The sequence below is a fragment of the Calonectris borealis genome, chromosome 10 (assembly GCF_964195595.1).
Source record: "Calonectris borealis chromosome 10, bCalBor7.hap1.2, whole genome shotgun sequence".
Taxonomy (NCBI): Eukaryota; Metazoa; Chordata; class Aves; order Procellariiformes; family Procellariidae; genus Calonectris; species Calonectris borealis.
Window position 1 is genome coordinate 17,963,891 of NC_134321.1, and position 18,202 is coordinate 17,982,092.

The 18,202-nt window shown below is 50.0% G+C and overlaps 1 protein-coding gene and 1 long non-coding RNA gene across 8 annotated transcripts in view; one reads left to right on the forward strand and one right to left on the reverse strand.

Moving 5' to 3' along the window:
* STAB1 (stabilin 1) overlaps positions 1–18,202 on the forward strand; it is a 68,251-nt gene that overhangs the window by 42,806 nt on the left and 7,243 nt on the right. For all 7 annotated transcript variants that reach the window (XM_075159182.1, XM_075159183.1, XM_075159179.1 and 4 more), the window contains 28 exons: positions 336–447; positions 676–753; positions 1,131–1,232; positions 1,731–1,838; positions 2,352–2,483; positions 2,674–2,802; positions 3,655–3,711; positions 4,532–4,627; positions 5,685–5,880; positions 6,330–6,425; positions 7,036–7,081; positions 7,755–7,834; positions 8,256–8,381; positions 9,159–9,232; positions 9,585–9,659; positions 10,258–10,377; positions 11,392–11,439; positions 11,566–11,649; positions 12,555–12,701; positions 12,868–13,005; positions 13,709–13,768; positions 13,874–14,050; positions 14,534–14,620; positions 15,106–15,252; positions 15,423–15,488; positions 16,065–16,290; positions 16,948–17,097; positions 17,902–18,006. In XM_075159182.1, coding sequence (XP_075015283.1) covers positions 336–447; positions 676–753; positions 1,131–1,232; positions 1,731–1,838; positions 2,352–2,483; positions 2,674–2,802; positions 3,655–3,711; positions 4,532–4,627; positions 5,685–5,880; positions 6,330–6,425; positions 7,036–7,081; positions 7,755–7,834; positions 8,256–8,381; positions 9,159–9,232; positions 9,585–9,659; positions 10,258–10,377; positions 11,392–11,439; positions 11,566–11,649; positions 12,555–12,701; positions 12,868–13,005; positions 13,709–13,768; positions 13,874–14,050; positions 14,534–14,620; positions 15,106–15,252; positions 15,423–15,488; positions 16,065–16,290; positions 16,948–17,097; positions 17,902–18,006 — 3,062 coding nt within the window. The remainder of the gene's footprint in view (positions 1–335; positions 448–675; positions 754–1,130; positions 1,233–1,730; positions 1,839–2,351; positions 2,484–2,673; positions 2,803–3,654; positions 3,712–4,531; positions 4,628–5,684; positions 5,881–6,329; positions 6,426–7,035; positions 7,082–7,754; positions 7,835–8,255; positions 8,382–9,158; positions 9,233–9,584; positions 9,660–10,257; positions 10,378–11,391; positions 11,440–11,565; positions 11,650–12,554; positions 12,702–12,867; positions 13,006–13,708; positions 13,769–13,873; positions 14,051–14,533; positions 14,621–15,105; positions 15,253–15,422; positions 15,489–16,064; positions 16,291–16,947; positions 17,098–17,901; positions 18,007–18,202) is intronic.
* Positions 293–17,969, reverse strand: LOC142086300 (uncharacterized). The gene is made up of 2 exons (XR_012675063.1): positions 17,889–17,969; positions 293–17,303 (listed from the first exon to the last, which is right to left on the reverse strand). It is a non-coding gene; the product is annotated as an uncharacterized LOC142086300 (long non-coding RNA).

An 18,202-nucleotide genomic window follows, 5' to 3' on the forward strand; every position in this document is an offset into this window, starting at 1 on the left:
TGGATTTCTGCTTGTACAAAACCAAAAAAGAGTTATCTTGAGATAAATATAGAAGCAAGATTAAATATCTAGCAGGCAAAAAATTTAGTAGGCATTGAAAACATGACAGACCACAGGCTGTGGGAAGTGGGTTTATTTTTCATGTATTTGCAGAGAGAGATTTTCCCTGTCATGTAGATGAAGGTGGCATCAGGACAAGTAATTCCCTCCATCATTCTCTCCACATGCTTAACTACTTCATGTGAGAGACATGAATGTTGGGCGGTATGGTCTTATCTCCCTGTTATTACAAACAGTGCCCTAATCTTTTCTTTACCTGCCTTTGTTCCCTTCAGGGCCCATTTTCTTGAAGGCATCTTCACTGGTGAAAAGCTCAAAAAGTATGACAGGCCAGAATTACCCACCCTCAACCCACAGACCAGATGGCAGATAAACACCAGGAGCGGCGTAAGGGTTTCTTACAATAACGCACATGTACCAGGATCAAATTAAACTGCTTAAGAGCTGCTGTATCCAGTGGGGAGCCTGGATGGGACACTGATGGCCTCAAACTCAGACATCTTTTAAAAACTGTACCCAGATCAATCATGTGCAACCTTGAACGAACAATATATTTGTTTTGAACTTGCTTGGCAATTTCTAATCCTTTTGCTTCTCCCTCTGATACTTTTGCAGGTATTAACCATCCAGAATGCGAGTATAGTTGTCAGCGACATCCCTGCTAGCAACGGCATTATTCATGTCCTCAGTAAGGTACGTTGGTGCATGCGATAGTGGGAAATGCTGCAGTTGTAGCAACAGTTTGTGTTGCAGCATCTGTGATGGGGCCAAGGAGGAATACATGTCTGGACGGTTAGGAAGGGATATAATGGCAAAAATATATTTGGTCATCACAAGGTCCTGACAGATGTTTCCTGTGCAGCAGTGTTCAATGGTTAAAATATTTGTCTCCAGGACAAGCGGGAGGGGAGTTCCTCTTCTCTTGGCTGACAGAAGAGTTAAGGTTATTGCAGAGTTGTGTAAAATGAAGCCATTTCTAATTGCCTTTCTTGCAAGCAGGGCATGAGTCTAGTGTGATTTCCCCCAGAGCCCCTTGCCCAACCTTGCTTATGAACTCGCTTTTTCTGCAGGTTTTGTTGCCGCCTTCAGGAGATATCCCACCGAGTCCTCCAGGTCTGCAGAAACAGCTTGAGACAGTTGCCTCATTCAGCACATTCAGGGAGTTGCTACAGGTAAGCAGCTGACATGAGCACTGTTGTGGCTGTCAGAACTGTCTTTTGAGCAAATGCCCAACTTACCCTGTACTGGTGGGCCAAAATTTGTACTGCCTGGTGAGAAAAGAGAGACCACTTGTTTCCTACCATTCCAGAGTATTCTTCTAGGAAAGCTCTTTTGAGCAGCCAGAGGGTTATATACTTGCAGTTAGATCTCTGTACCATTGGCATATTATTACAGTGGAAGATGACCTGTCTACTGCAGGCACTCTCATGCTTGTACAGGGCAGAGAAACCTCGAGGAGAAGGAAGGCTTGTTCGTAGTCGAGAAACTGCACTTACGTCAGCCCAGGAGGAAGAGCAAGCAATTAGACATGTGTGACTGAGTGGAAGTTGTATATCCCATTTTCAAGCATTTCCTCTAGTGCTCTTGCTTTTGTAATTGATTTATTGTGTGGTTTTGTTTTTAGTGACTACAAGTGTAATTGCTAATGTTACTGTTTGGATATTTTTTAGCAATACCAGCTCATTGGAAAAATCGAGTCCTCTGAAAAATATACAGTTTTTGTTCCTGGAAATAACTCCATTGAGGAGTACTGCCATACTGCCAATGTGACACAGTTGGTAAGGTCACTGCTTGCTTACAGTTTGAATACGTATTGCCGTAAGTGCAGGAACATATACACTGTCAGATCATGAATTTGAGTTTAGTGGATTTGAGCGTGGAGAGGAAAAGCACATCTGATGCTAAAAGCTAGGAGAAATGTGGAGAGAGAAATCAGAGGGTTTCCTGGGGTGTTGCAGTGGGATCTGAAAAGAATATTTGAACTCCAAATGCAAATTTCTGACTAGATTTGAATGTGGATAGATGGCACAACATATTCCCCTTTCTGGCTGGCTGTGGCATATCTGTGGCAATTTTGAACCTTTTGAAAGGTTCCAAAAAACATTTATGACTTCATCCAGTAACAGACTCATCAGGTGTGATCAGTCATCTGTGATAGGGAGTTACTAGGCTCTGTGGGCTTAATTAGCTGTTAGAGATTGCTTAGGAGCTCTTCTCATGCCATTCCTCTGACTGAATTGTAATCTAGGAAGTCAAAAGAGTCCTAACATTTAGGTTTTTTGCGGATTTAGGACAATGAAACAGTGCAGTATCACGTTGTACTGGGAGAGAAGCTCTTGCCCACGGACTTGAGAAGTGGAATCCATAAGAACAGCATGTTAGGGCTCTCCTACTGGCTAATGTTTTATCAAAACAGCACCCAGGTAAGGAGGGAGGACTGTTCTGCCATTTGAGGATCTGGATAGACCTATCACTTTCTAAGGCTGGTGGCTGGATACACCTATGTCTGTTTTGGACACCCTTTGCCTACTGTGGCTGTCTTGACAGCTGTCAAGCAATCCATGCAAAAGGAGTTGAAGGTTATAGTCTCAGCCGTTTCCTTCTCCTTTGCAGAAGTTTGTCAATAATATTCTTTTGGATGGAAAATTTCTTGAGACGAAGAATGGCATGTTGATCGGGGTTTCACAGGTCCTCCAGGTACAGAAGAATCGTTGCACTGCCAATACCACCACCATACAAAAGGTAATGATGATTGCCAAGGAACTGACCACCATTTCACAGGGCTTCTCCACCTGCTGAACCAAACTGATGAATAGCAGAAGACCTACACATCCTACACATGGATGAGACAGTAGCTTGTCATCTGACCCCAGATGACCCTCATGTGAAATAGGACATCGTGGAGACTTGGCACTTCCTAGCCTCAGACTCTGTACTTCTAATGCAGCAGATCTGCAGCTCTTGTGCTGTATGTAGCTCCCATGCAAATCACGTTCAGTTCACTTGCTGTGGCTCCCTCACAGTCCAACCATGGGGCAGGCTGGTGCAGGGACTCCCAGATACTCAGCTGTGCAAGTAGAATCCAGGCCAATTCTTGCATGGCATGACCACAAGCTCCCCTAGGAAATGCTGTGGTCTGTCTGGGAGTCATGGCCAAAGTCCAGCCTGCATGTATCTTGTGGCTCTTGGCCACCTGAAGATTGCAGGGTCAGAGTGAGGCAGGCCTGCCCTCTTACAGATCAGAAAAAAACTATTTGCAGCCTTGCGTGAAGGAACTCCAGGCCTGCAGAAAGCCCGATCTCAGCTCAGAGACTCAGAAGAGGTGTAACATGGGATCTCTTCCGCTTTGTTTTGTGGTACAGTCCCTGGAGTGTAGAAGTAAGACCTTGTCTGAAGCCTTTGATAGGAGCCTGGACCTGAGGGTCATGCATCATGATTTTCTTCTTTCGGTGTTTTGAGGCACAGAGATAAATGCGTCTTTGTCTTTGTCCCAGCCAGCAGCCTGTACAGCACAATTTGTAATTCAAGATTAGTGTCTTGGTGTGACGTGGGTAGAGGGCACACATGTGACTTGTCCTGTTCTCTGTGCCCTAGTCAAGATGCGGCAAGTGTGAGAAGGGGATCAAGTGTCCTCCTGGATCAGTTCTTGTGGTGAGTCTCTGATTCACGTGACATCTCAGACTGTTTGCAGATAGTGCTTCGATGTCCTTTTATTGCTCTATAGATGTCATCTCAATACCTGAAAAAAATGTGCCCTTGAATCCTCTGTGGCTCATTCATTGCAGGGATTGTAAGAGAAAGCAGACACCAAGGGAGGTTTACACAGGAAAAACACAAACGTGAACCATGAGGCTCCTTACAGAGCTGGCATCAGGCTTTGCCTGAATTTCAGGAGCCCTTTAGAGCATGCAGTGTGGGGAGTTTCCCCTCTTAGAGGGAAAAAAGAGATGTCTTTTTTGATCTTTACTCTTTTGATGTTATCAACAAGGAAAGCCAGTTTAGGGGTGCCAATAGCAATTTCCCAGCCCGGACCATTGATTTATTCACACAGATGGGCTGGTTGTGCCTGCAGCTTGTTTGTGAGTGAGTGGCAAACGTTTCCAGAGAGGAAAACAACTAAACGTTTCATCTCCATGCTGGCTATGAATTGCCCAGCAGCCACATCTGGCTTCTTAGGCTTTATTACTTTACTCTATGCCAAACATTTTCCAATTATTTTTTCTCAGTATTCATACTGACATGTATACCATGAATTTGGCAGGTAACAAAATAGACTATGTGTGGTGACGTCACATCTAGAGATGCCTTATTGGTCTCAGCTCTGGGAAATCCGAATTTTTAGGGCCGTTCCTATAGGATAAAAGGCATTATTCTTCTGTTAGACAAGAACACCGCCATATGCGCCAAAATGTACAATCTGTCTAAATATTGTAATATCTTCTGTCTGTATCTATGTTAATTATACTTGCAGGAATTGCCAGGCAGCAAGAATCTCGCTCACTGTGAATTACGTTCTGGGGATACAGGAAAACCTGGCTGCCATTTCACCTGTGCAAAAGTTTCTCTGGTAAGAAAAACATTTGCCTCGGATTCATTTTGACAAAAGCAAGATGGGTATTAGTAATACAGCCATGGAAATATAGCCTTTGCTAAAGTCCTGGCTGCTAAAGTCCTGTGCCATTGTGTAGCTGAGACTGGGCTCGTCTGGGAGTTGCTCTCCATCCTGGAGATAGAGGGCACTGGAGAAAAAACAAACCTGCGGAAATGTCTGCTCAGTGATGGATTGTGGTTTGCTGCTTTGGTATTGTTACTTTGGGGTTTGTCCTGCAGAGGAAGAGAAGGAGTTGAATGTTTGTAGTCTGGTTTCCTAAGGAAATGAGGCATGAATGATGGTATTTTGCTGGTGCGTGTGCCTTCCCGAATAACTGATGACTAATTGGAGCCGAACCAAAGCAAGGAGCAGAAGGTCTCACAGCTATTATGGCCCCCACCAGTTTTGTGAAAATGTGTGGCTGGGAGAAAACAATTGAAGAGGAAATGGTAATAGAAAGACTTGTGTGAATTTGAGCTCTTACAGGTACTGAAGCAGCTCCCTGGAAAGTTTGGTGGGAGTGGGAGCTTGAGGAGAAGGGAGAGAGGCAGTTGGACATATGGTGCCCACAGGCAGAGCTTCAGTCGGCATTTGTACCTCACTGGACACTTCTGCGTTCCTTCATTGGATGATGTTTCTCTTCATCTGTACTGTCCAACTTGGTCCCATCATGGTTGCCTCCCTCCATAGGTAGACGCAGAAAGAAATGAGAGCGGTTAAATCAGGCCTCTGAACCAAATCACCTTCTGGCAGGGCCTTTCTCTGCCCAACAGAGTCTCTCACTGGCGGGACACAGGCAGGAGATAGGCTGGATGGGCACAGGACTGAACATTTGTGTTACCAAATGGCCAGTGTTGTTCAAGTGGCAGTGCAGACCTTCACACGAGGCTCTGGACAACAGAGCACCCCATTTTGGGGTTGTCAGAAGTGATGGCTATCACATAGTTAAACAAGTAGAGTAGCTTCCCCAGTAAAGCTGTACTTTGTGCTGCACAAGGCAGCTCACCCTGACCTGTTCTTGTTGGTTCCCCAGAGGTCCGTCTGCTGCCCCGGCTACTACGGACACATGTGCGAGATGTGCCCAGGGAAGCCAGGCCAGTGGTGCTCCGGGAATGGGGAATGCCAGGATGGCATCGAGGGCAGTGGAGAGTGCCGATGCCTGGAGGGTTTCCACGGCACTGCCTGTGAAATGTGTGAAGTGGGCCGATACGGAGCTGACTGCAAATCAGGTGACACCGATGACTTGCAGCTTGTCTCTACCATCCTGCTTGCAAAGGGAGAAAAGTGGCCACATCTCAGCTCTTGGGAGGGGTGGTGGGAGGGAAGAATTGTTCCAAAACCTCTGAGAGAGGCGAACAGCTGGCAGGCCACCGAGAGAGGGACAGTGGGAATAAGCGCTTGTGGTCAGCCAGAGGAGCAGCCCCATTTTTCATCCTCACACCAAGGCATGACTGATGGTGCTATGCCGCTCACCCTGCTGCCACCCAAACTATAGAAAGTAGAGGTGGGTGGTCTGTTTCTGGGCTTTTTGGCCTGGTAGCAAGGGAACAAGAGGAGATACTCCTGTGACTTTTTTTTTATGGCAGCTTGATGCATTGGATTAGGAACAGAGCAGCAAGCAAAATTGCTTGTGAGACCTAGTTGGTCTGACAGTGATGAGCTTATATTTCCCCTGCAGAATGTGCCTGCGACAGTGGCATATGTAACGACGGACTGCAAGGGGACGGGAGCTGCAAGTGTTTCCCGGGATGGAAGGGCCCTACCTGCCGAGAAAGTAAGCGAGTGTGAAGGGGCCCATGGCGTAATACTGCCTTTTTGGCAGAGAAATCTGTGTTAACTGAGCAACATGACCACAGTTGCATGTGCTTTGCGTCCCCCAGAAAGCTTATCAGACTGTGCTAGCTCATTCCTGCACACGAGCTGCATTTGTGGTGTGACTTCCCCAATAGCACATAAGCCCTGGAGTTATCTAGGTGAAATTCATGTAGGAAAAGCATATCACCTGCTTCTGTCCCCACTGAGATTTGAGGCACCTCAAGAAGAGCCCCTCGCCTGGGGGGGCTGGATTAACGAGGTTTCAGTCCTCGTTTCATTCCTAGCAATGTGGAGGCCATGCAGGTAGGATCAAATTGAACTGTTAGCTCAGACAGAGAACATTGAATTCACTCCATTGCAAAATGCCAGAAGATCAATCCCATGAGGTTTTGCTGCTGCCGTGTAGGATGTGAGAGTTAGCATAACTGCTGCTGTGTCCCACCAGCAGGCAGGGCACCACAAGTGTGGCAGTGAGGCTGTTTGCAGAGTCCATTATTCTAGATGGCAGAAATGTCCTCAGCAAGTGCTAAATTGAAAATGTCAAGTAACGTTTGTGTTTTCTCTTGCAGGAATCGAGGTTGACTTATGCAATAACAGTTGCCATCAAATGGCCAAGTAAGTACAGACAAGGGGCTGGGTCATTCTGAGAAAGCCATGTGTGTTTGTGTGTGTTTTACGTAGAGGTGATTCTGTGTTTTGGGGTTCACAGAGGGCTTCACATTAAAGGTGCATAAATGTCAGTTCCATCCTGGGAAGTCTCTTTGATGCTAAGCTGCATCCACTTTCCGCAAAGGATTTTATTTGAGCATAAATTCTTTCCAAGTTCCTTCTGCGAGTGTGGATGAGAGAAAGCAGAGACTCCAAGGTACTCCAAGTCTGGCCTTATTCATGGAGCAAATCAAACAGCTGCTGACAAGCCCTTTCTGCCTTGCCTGTCCCTGCCAAGGAATTAAATTAAATAGGCTGATGGGCTGTGATGACTCCTTTTGCTGCCTTCTTCATCTGTTATCTGGTCTCCATTTTGTGGAACCAGGAGCCAGCCATCTCCTTTGTACCGTGCAGAAGCACATGGACATGGTGAAGGTGTACTGTGCGAGGGGTGAAGCCTGTGCCTGGATGCCAGCTCCCTGCCCAGTGTGACTTGTGTATTTGGTGCTGTAAAGAAATATACAGCAACTTCAGGCATGTTCCTCCTGGGGTCAGTGTGGACTCTAACTTGCACATGCCAGACTTGGCCGAGCAAATCAGGAGGTGTCGTCAGCGATTGTTTATGCCTTTCTTGTTTCAGCTGCCTCAATAGTTCTGCAGATTCCCCACCTACGTGCTTCTGCTCTGCTGGATACACAGGGAATGGGACCCATTGCACAGGTATGTCCAGCAAGTGTGGGCAAGAATCCAAGGCTTGCAAACACCTGCTGAAGCTACGCAAAGATAAGGATTTTATTTGTGAAATAAATGGCATGACATTGCCAGGGGAAAGATCATTCAAATCCTTTTCCTCTCAGCCATCCACCATGAACTCTGCCATGCTTTAGTAGAGAAGTTTTCCAGTCCAGAGCTTTATACAGGATGTTCTTGACGTTGCTAGAGCCTGCGAGAGAGGGATAAAAAGGCAGGCAAGTGTAGCAGGGCAGTTCTTATTGCCTTTAAAGGATCTACAGTTTCATCGAGAAACAAAGGGATTTTAATAAGATGTTGTGATTGTTGTTAAGATGGATGATCATTCTGGCACAGTTCATCTTTCCTAGATTCTCTGAGCTGATTCTGCTTCTCTTGTTTGTGGTCACAGAAATAGATCCATGCACTATCGACCATGGTGGCTGCTCTGTACACGCTGTGTGTACTAAAGTGTCCCCAGGAGAGAGAACCTGTGTTTGTAAGGAAGGCTATGCTGGAGACGGGACGCTCTGCATGGGTGAGTGCTCAGTGCATGTTTTGGTGAGAGCAGTGAGGCATCATCCACGCAAAGGGGAATTTCAGACTAAAAGCATTAAAACTTCAGGTTAAAGTGTTGAATAACTCAATTCTCCTTTCACTTTGTTCAGGCAGTGATTATTTCAAAGCAAGTAATTGCTGGCTGATCTTGATTCAACTGTCTGTCTCCTTTTTGTTGAGGTGTATGCACACATTCCTGTACGTGTGTACATATATACCTGTAGGTATGTGCTCAGCATTCTCCCAAGTCATGATTAGTGAAGTGGTCATCACGATGCCAGCACAGTGCCACCCGAAACTGGGCAGAGAGCCCATGCTGTCCCTGGCACCTGTCTCGCTGGATGGCCTCAGACCAGTGTTTTGGTCTCAAACCAAAAGAACCCTGAGAGTTTTCTTGCCCTGATGCATGTTGTGGAGAGGTCCAGAGACAGAGAGTGAGGGCAGTCTCCCAGTGGTGCTCTGAGATGAAGATGAAGCTGCGGGAGAGTCCAGTCCTCTCATATCCTTTAAAGCACAACCAGGCAGGTGTGGGATTTTCTGTGGGCAGATTTATCACAACTCAGAGACCCACGTGTGGCAGGAGTAGAACTTGCAGTTGTACCCTATTCCTTTGCTAACATAAGTCACTTTTCCACCAAAATGTTTCCCAAGCTGGGAAGGTCCTCCCTGTTGCTTTACTAATACTTCTTTGGGTCACCAATTTCCAGCTGCCTTGAGCAGCCCTCAGCAATGATGTGGCCTTATTGTTTTGCTGCAGAAATTGATCTCTGTCTCGAAAGCAACGGGGGCTGCCACACCAATGCAGAGTGCATTAAAACAGGCCCAAGGAAGGTGAGTATGTAAGATGGATGTCAGGGTAACATTATTATGGAGGTTGTCACAGCTGTGTAATTCTCTTAGAGACAATCCTTTCCATTGCAGTGCGCTGCCTTGTGCTTATTACCTTCCACATAGAAAAGTTGCCTGGGAAGGGCATGAAAAGATTGCTGTTTCCTTGAAAGCAGATGCCTTCTGTTGGCCAGAGGCTGGAGGCAGTCTCAGGTTATATTTGTTGTTGACACAAACATGGTTATTCATGAATGTAGCGATGGGTGCTATACCACATGCTTTCCATTCAATTCAGCCATTGTGTGTTTTCTTTATTGGGTCCAAGTTTCAGACTGAGCATCTGTTCTCCCTCCAGGTTGCCTGCAACTGTCTTCCTGGTTACAGTGGGGATGGCGTGAGCCAGTGCAACCCCATCAACTTGTGTGAACAGGTACGTCTGCATTTTGCTGTTACCAGAGGTGAAGGCTACAGCCTTGAAGCATCCCTTTCTCCCAACAGTTAACAGCAAGAACAGGATTAGCCTGCTTGTTTAGAACTGGCTGTCTTGCCTTTTCACATACTGAAGGGATTTCCTGGTGTGTTTGGTTTCCATTGCCTCTCGCAATGACCTGCAAGTATCTCAGCCATCTGGCACTCCCTCTTGTCGGAGAAGCAGTGTGGAAACAGTGACGTAGGATTGGAGGCATGTGGGCTTGTTTCTCTGCATCCATTTTGTGTGAGACATGCTCAAAAGCTTAAGAGTAATCTGTGCTCACAGCATCGCTGCCATGTCAAAATGTCTCTCTGAACCATGGGTTTTGTCATCGCTCTGGGTTCCAAAGTAAGGTGCGAAAGTCTTGTTTCATGGAAGGATTTGGTGCTGAAAAGTCCTTAAGGATTTGGGTGAGGTTTATTCTAAGGCACTAGAGAGATGGGAGGAATGGTTTCCTTTCCACTGGGCTGGATGTGGTTAGCAGCTCCCGCATGCAAGTGGCCATTCAAATTGTTGGTGATGCCCTTCCATGCAAGCCTTTCACTCTTCTTCATAGAACAATGGAGGCTGTAGTCCGTTTGGGCTCTGCAAGTACACGGGCCCTGGCACTCGAAACTGCTCCTGCTCTTGGCATAGTATCGGAGATGGCTTCACCTGCCGTGGCAAAGTGTATCAGGTGAGAAGATGCGCAGCATCTTTTGTGTTGGACCTCCTGCCATGCAGCAAACTGCTCTCTCCCTTCCAAGTGTAAGCTGCAGGTGAGCAGATCGGTAGTGTCGTATCGACACGTGTGTGGTGTAGGAGTGGAGACAGGTGCTTTGAGGCAAGCTATCCATAAATCGTAGGTGTATTTGGTGTGCCAGCTGTGGGAGAGAATCACAGTAAAGTGACTTTGCTCCAAAGGGAGTCATGATGTGAACACTCTGCTGCTCTGTCAGCAACATTGGCCATACCTCCAGGGTGCTGTTTTCTTAATGTTATAAGCAAATGGGAGTAATTTTTTTTTTCCCAAGGGAACCCACTTCTCCCAGTCTGTGGGATCAGGGCAGGTGTCCCCTGTGGCCATGCCAGGATCCAGTCTGGAGGGCAGCAGTCTACCTCCGGCTCTGTTGCCAATACAACAGCTGTCCTTGGGCAAACTGGTGACCTTTTCTGGTAGTGGCAAATAAAAGCTGTCATCCCTACAGCAGAGCCGGGAGAAAAGAGATGGACTCAGTTCTGTGCTTCTGCTCTTACTGGAAGTTAGTGTGGTAAGGAGAGAGAGTTTGCCCTGCCAAGCTTATGTCTGCCACTCTGGACAGCATCCCAGAACTGGTAGTGGCAGCACAGTGAGGTTAAAGTGGAGGTTTTGTGAAGCACTTGTGTGTCCCACGAGCACAGGGGCAGTTAAACCTATGAGACAGCTGCTGCAGAAGCAGCCAGCTTTCATCTCTCTGTCCGCTCCATCCTGCAGCATCTGCGATGTGAATGGTCCAAGCAGAGGTCACTGCCTGCTTTGTAACCTCCACGTCATCCATGCTCGCAGTGCTGGCAAAGGAGGGAGGGAAAGATCACTATGATGAGTCAGGAGAACCAGTGTCTCACTGGGGTGGGAGAGTGACCTGCAGTGGAAGGAGCAGGTCACTGTGCTGGCTGGTGAGGAGCAAGTGGAAGGGACTCTGCTAACACCAACTGTTTCTCTTTGTTTAAGGAGCTCGGAAGGATCGAAGACGCATCTGTGTTCTTTAAGATGACACTGGTTGGTGACAAACAGCTTCATCCTTGTCTCTGTGTAGTAAATCCCACTTAGGGCTTTCTGCAAAGGGTCTTGCTAACTGGAACCGTGTTTTCTGTTTCCCTTCCCGCAAATGCTCTTCTGCCACAGGCGGAAAACATCAAGGAGCTCAGTGGGGCAGGGCCTTTCACTCTCTTCGTCCCACAGACAGATTTCATAGGAAACACCACAACGGTAAGTGTCCTCTCATCCCAAGCGCTGTCAGGTTGGTAAGTTCTGGTTGTGGCAATGTCCCCTCTGGGGCTGTTCTGCCCAGTGAATTGAAGCAAAGTAGCTGCACTGCAGAGAGTTAAAGGCATCCCCTATTCTCCATCAGTGTAAGAGCAGAGGTTTGGAGGCCGGCTCACTGCAGATACAGTCTGGGAGGGGGCGGACATGACTCCTGTTGTAAGGAGACCCTTACTGGAGACCCTGTCTCATGGTCCTCAGAGGCACTGTGCTAAATCAGTGATGCGTGGTGGCTTTCGTTGCCCATGGCTATTAGGGGCTGGTAACAGCAAGGCTTCAAGGCATCTGTGACGAACACCTCTTATTCCTTCTCTGTGCCCCAGGCCCTGCCATTCCACTTCCATTGGTCCCTTCCTTCTAGTCCCAACAAGTGGGATGTTTGGGGCAAGTGGGAGACCTGAGGGAGGAAAGAATCTTACTCATGACTTTGTGATCCAGGTTCTTAACCAACAGCTTTTTGGTGTCGGTGTACTGGCGTACCCTAATACCATCACTGACAAGTCCTGTTGTGCAGCTTCACATTGCTAGTCCAAACCTTTTTCTCATGGGCCCCCCCTACACCCAATAAAGGAATAATTCCCAACGACTGCATATCCCAGGCCTTCCTCTAGGCCAATGTGGTCACTTGTCCTCCATCAAGGGACCTGAATGCTGGTTTTGTCAAGCTGGTTGAAATTTCCCAAAGCTCTCACATGGTTTTATGCATTCATCACGATTTGGGGGGACTGGCTTTCCTGCAGGCTTGGGTCAGTGGGGGCTTGGACAATCCAGGTCTCCCTCGTCAGGTCTGGGGGCCACCCTGCAAGGCAAAGTGTCCCCAGTGTGACCTCATTCTTGTTTTCTGTCTGTAGTTTGAGGAGTGGAGGAGCAGAGGTCTCCTCCGGGACCTGCTTCGCTACCATATGGTGGTTTGCCAGAAATTGCTGTCCAGTGACCTGGAAGCCCAGGAGTCCCTTACATCTTTATCTGGCCACAAAATAAAGATCACAGTGAAAGAGGTAGTTCTCTGCCACAATGCCCTTCCCTGTCCCATTTGTCAGGATGTCACTTTTGCTGTCATTTGAAGGCCACTGTGGTTGCAGCAAGTGACTTGCCTAGGGCCCGCAGACGGCTCATAGGGCAGTGCTGTGGTGTGAATACCTCATCGCATCCCTTCTCTCTCAGAATAGCATCTATCTCAACGAGGAAGCCAAAGTGGTCGTGAGTGACATCATTGGCATGAACGGGGTAATTCATTTCATCAACAAGATCCTCATTCCAAGTGACCTGGTGGGCCGTAACATTTCCTCAAAGATCTCACAGGTAAGTCTGAAGCAGTGACATGTGCCCTGATAGCGGCCGTGCTGAGGACAGGGCTAGGATCTTTCTCCCAACAGCTCTGATAGTGCTGTCCCTGATGAGCCCTCAGCCCAAGGCTGCGTGGGGTGCTCTTCCTCCCTGTTCCTAGCTGTGTGGGGATTGTCTGAGGGCATGGATTTGGCTTGTGAAGGTGACAGCATTTGTGGCATAGCCATATTTGGGACAGAAGGAGCCTTATCCATCACTAGGGAACAACAGTACTGGATGTAGGCGGGGGCATCATGTCCCGTGCCAAAACTGGATGTGGGCAGGGGCATCATGCCTCATGCCAACCATCACATCCTTTTCCAGTGCAGGGCAGATTGCAGCGTGAGATTGCCCATGTCTCTGTGATACCCCTCAAACAAGTGCTAGGAGCTTACAGATCTTGCATTTTACAGAAGATAACACATTTTCTGTACAGCACAACAGTGCTGAAATTCATCCCAGCTCCTGCCATAGCAGCATCTACCCAGGATGAATCAGAAAAGCGGCGGCTGCTGAATGCCAGCGCTCGCCAGGCCAAATCCATCAGCATGATGATGACAGAGATAAACTTGTGTTTAGCTACTGTAGTTGTTAACCGTCTGGTTTCTCCCTGCATTGTTGCTCCAGGTCCTGGAAGGGGACCTCTTAGTGACAGTTGTTTGCGTTCTTCCCTCTGCAGCAAAATGTCATGGAAGTGGCAGAGGCCTTTGGGTACACCATTTATAGCAAGCTGCTGCAGGTGAGCGACCTGACTCCTGCTGTCCTATGGGGGGGTGGTGTGTACATATGCACATTCAGTTTTGGCTTGTGGCTTTTTCTTTGTATCCCCTCTTATATCGGACAGGACGCGGAGCTGCTGCCACTGGTTAGTGACCCCCTGCACAGACCCTTCACCATGCTGTGGCCCACAGATGCTGCATTTAATGCCCTCTCGGAGAAAAGGCAAAAGTGGCTGTACCGCAGAGAACATCGGGACGTGCTGGCCTCCTACCTCAAAGCACACATGATCAGGGACACAAAGGTAAACGTGACAACAAACAGGCTCGTACCTCCCGAGGCCACACGTGGTGCCACCGCCTGCCTATGGGTACGCCAGAGAGACCATGCCAAATATGTTGCTGCTGTAGACCATGCAGCATATTAGTTGTCTTGAGAAGACCCAACGCTGTTTGAGCATTTGAGGCAAGTGCCGCTTCATCATGAACCTCTGGCACAGCGTGGCTGAGCTGAAACCTTCTGTCATCAGCTTCTTGGGGAGGCCACATCACCACCAGAGTGTCAACGCAAGGCTCACAAACAGGCTCTTGTCTATAGGGGTGATGAGCAAAACCAGGGCCTGCTTACACACGCTGGTCTCTCACTGTTCCACCCACACCAGCTTCACGTGCTGCCATGTCACACCCCCTCTCAGTGTGGCTGCTGACCCCTGTCCTCACCAGGCACCATCCCGTTAGAAGTATGAACTGCCAGTTTTGCCTGCCACATTCTTCTTTTTCCCTCTTAGATTGTTGCTGGTAACATGCCCCAAGTCGAATCCATACGGACCATGCACGGCTCCACCGTCTCGTTCAGCTGCAGCAAAACCCACGTGGTGAGTGGTGGCGATGCTGGGCTCGGCTTTCCACTGAGCAAGTGTCCCTGGGCATAGCCACGGGGCAATTGATGCTCCGTGTTGGTCACCGGCAGGAAGTGAACAGAGTTGGGGTCCTTGCAGGCTGAGACACCCCACTCCCCTGGCTACAGCCGAGCCTGTAGAGAGGCTCGAGATTCTGTGGCCAGGTGGCAGGGAAGTGCGGAGGCATGTGGTACCTGCACGTGCAGTTCACGATGACCAGGTTGCAAAACCAACCACATGGTGCCATGATCTTTACAGAGCACGTGTTGCATGGACAGAGGCCATTTCTTAGGAGAGATGGCCATGGAAAGCGGCAGTCAGGAAGGGTGGCCAAGGACAGAGATTTTGGAGAGTTCTAGGGGTGATTGAGAAGTCATGGCAGCCAAAAAGGGCAACTTCTGGGTGGTGCAGCCAGGATGTAGGATGTGCCAGGATCACAAGTTGCTTTCTTCCTCTGGTAGGGGGAGCTTCTGGTGGGGAACGGCGATGCCACCATCATCCAGAGGCACATGGAATTCAATGGGGGCATTGCTTATGGCATCGATAGGCTGTTGGAGCCACCGGATCTGGGATCTCGGTGTGATGAGTTCATCTTTGTTGAGCTGCAGGTAAGCACTTGCGACGAGGCCAGCGAGGATCTGTGCCACCTGTTGAGCCCCATGCCTGGGAAGAGGGATGTCGGGAGGGCTTGCTGCTCTTCCTCAGCAAAGCTCCAAGCAGGCGAGAGAGGCAGAAGCACATATTGAGTTGTTGTGAGGTTTCTTTCTCCCCTCCACAGGGATCTACAGAGAGCTGCGGACTCTGTGACTTCGAGCCACCCTGCCCTGCTGGCTCCGTTCAACGGGTAAAGCTCACAGCTTTGTCAAGGAGGCCTGTTACAGCGCTGATGACAATACCCACATGCCCCTCATGTTTTAGCAGCAAAATGAAGGCACACGTGCATGTGGCGAGTCCCTCGGCTCGGTCGCATTGTCCATGCCTTGCCCCGAGTCACACGGTCCCGTAGAGCAGGAGCTGGGCTGAGCAACATGGGGTCAGGGGCTCCAATGGTCTTTGCTTGGTCAATCCCTATATAGTGACAGCGGCTGCAGGGGTCCCTGCAGCAGCACTGGGGGCTTCTCTGGGTGCTTTATAGCAAAAGAGCTTGGCCTGGCCGCTGGAGGTGGACCAGAGATCAGATGGCAAGCAGCCTTGGGAGGCAGTGGTTGTACCCCACTCTGCCCACATCACCCGTTGTCTCCTTCTGCCGGGCTTCTGGCATGTCCCTGAGGTACATCTGTGGCTCCTCTGTCACCAGCCCCATCACATGTTAGGAAGCCTCGGTTACTTGTCATAAAACTGAATGAGTGGCACAAGGAAAGTCAAGGTGAGTCGTCAGTGACCAATGTGGCAACTGTGTGTTTTGCCTGTTTCCTCGCAGGGGGAAACCAGGCCCTGCTACTATTACGGAAACCACCTGTTGAGAACCACTTCTCTCTTTCACCGCAACTCCCTGTTGTGGCCGTCCTGGTCACCCTCCCCGTGGGACCGCTTCAGAAGACACTTCTCTTCCAGGGGGCCTCTGAAACGAGGCTGCAGGAGGAGCTGCGTATCCACCCAGTGGGTCCCTCAGTGCTGTGCGAACCACTATGGCCGTGACTGTCGGGGTAAGGAGCCCGTGACCCTTTCCCACCTTGGCCCTTTCTCTTGTGAGAAAGTGGCATTACTGGTTCGGCACAGACATCTGGCGTCCCTGGAGAAGGGTGGGCAAAACCCCAGGCAGGGAGCCCCAGTCTGTAGAGGGTGCAGGGAATGATCCCCTGGGAGTGCGTGTGGATGGTATCACAACAGGGTATTCCCTTTCCTTGGAGACCTGCTTGTCCCCATGGAGAGCCCTGGGCACAGGCTGCTGGGGGTGGCTGTCAGACGTGTCACTCGCCCCTAGATGTTGCCGATGCTCAACCATTCCCTGGCATCTGCCCTCTGCGCTTCATCTACGGGCAGCTTTCACGTCCTTGGACGAGTCTGCTGCCAAGTTAGCATGGGGCGGGCCAGCACAGGCTCAGCACATTGCAGCAGAGGGTCTTCCCAGGCTGGAAGCTATGCCAGATTTGTCCCCGTTGCCCCTGTTCCTAAGGTTTATTGTCATGGGATGTCCCCAGCGCTCACTCCCCAGACGGCTGAGCAGGCTCTGTGGTCCGAGCACCCCCTAAGCGGCAGCTCGTGCGGCACCTGGCGTGCAGACTGCACGGGGCAGCGGGTGGCTCCCCTCCAGCACAGGGTCACTTTGTCACCGCAGCCTCACTAAGGTGCCCCATTTGCAGCGTGCCCGGGAGGGCTGGAGGTGCCGTGCAGTAACCGTGGTACCTGCGACGACAAAATCGGTGGCTCGGGGAGGTGCAACTGCAGCCAGGCTTTCATCGGGACCAGCTGTGAGCTGTGCGCGCCGGGCAGATACGGGCCAGACTGCCGAGGTAAGGCTGCTTCTGCCGGTGGGGTGGCAGCCGTGCAGAGGGTTTGGCTGCGGCACATGGTGCTACTTGGAGGGGGGGTGGGTGCTGGGCTGACCTCTTTGCAGCTTACAGCACAGGAGTCAGTGCTGCCATGTATGCATCAGTCCCAAAAATGCTCAGGTCAGACCTCTGGGGCCGTGGCTCTCCGTGGGCTCTCGGCAGGACACCTGTTTGGGCAAACATAGTTTGCCATCTCAAACTACTCCAGCTGTAGTTTGAGAAGGCTGGGTGGCCCTCCGTGCCGAGGCCCCGGGGTCAAACTCCTTCTCATTTGTCACACAAAGCTGAGAGCCCCAGTCTGACAGAAAGCGTTATGAGGGACAAATCCATAAGTTGTGATGAACCCTGTACAGACAGAGCATCTCCTGGGACATGCTCAGCAGGGACCTGTGCCCCTGTGAGGCAAAGGGAAGGAAAAGGGATTTCCCTGTTCCCCCGTCCCAAGCTGGGCTTTACTGGGTCTCCAGGAACGTTTTTGATGGCTGTATGGTTGCAGGGACTCGGAGTGAAAAACACATCTCTAGAAATGCCCAGGGGAGGGGAACGATGGGGGTTCTTGAGTGCAGAGAGGCTTCCCCTCCTCCGTGAAGGGTGCGTGTTGCAAAGGAGGGGGGCCAGGGCTGGCAGCGACAGGAAGGGATGTGTGCGTACTGCCGTGCCCACACAAGCCACGTTTCTGCCACGTGGCTGTCCCATGGCCTGCGCGTGGCCTTTCATTGCCACCAAGGCAGATGCCATGACAGTGTTTCTACCCGTTCCTCACAGAGTGTAACTGTACGGAGAACGGCGTGTGCAACGGCGGACTGCATGGCGATGGCTTCTGCTTCTGTGCTGAGGGCTGGGCCGGAGACCACTGCGAAATCAGACTAGGTGAGGGATGTCAAGCCCCACCACCCGCTATTCTCTGCGACTCGGTGCCATGCGGCCGCTTTCCCAGCAGCTGGATTGTTCAAGCAGCTGGTCAGAAATATCTCCAAAAAGGAGCCCTTGGCTGTGGGGCTCATTCTGAGATCTGGCCCGTGCTATTGAATTTCACAAGGGTTGGGGTGGTGAGGAGAAGGAGGGG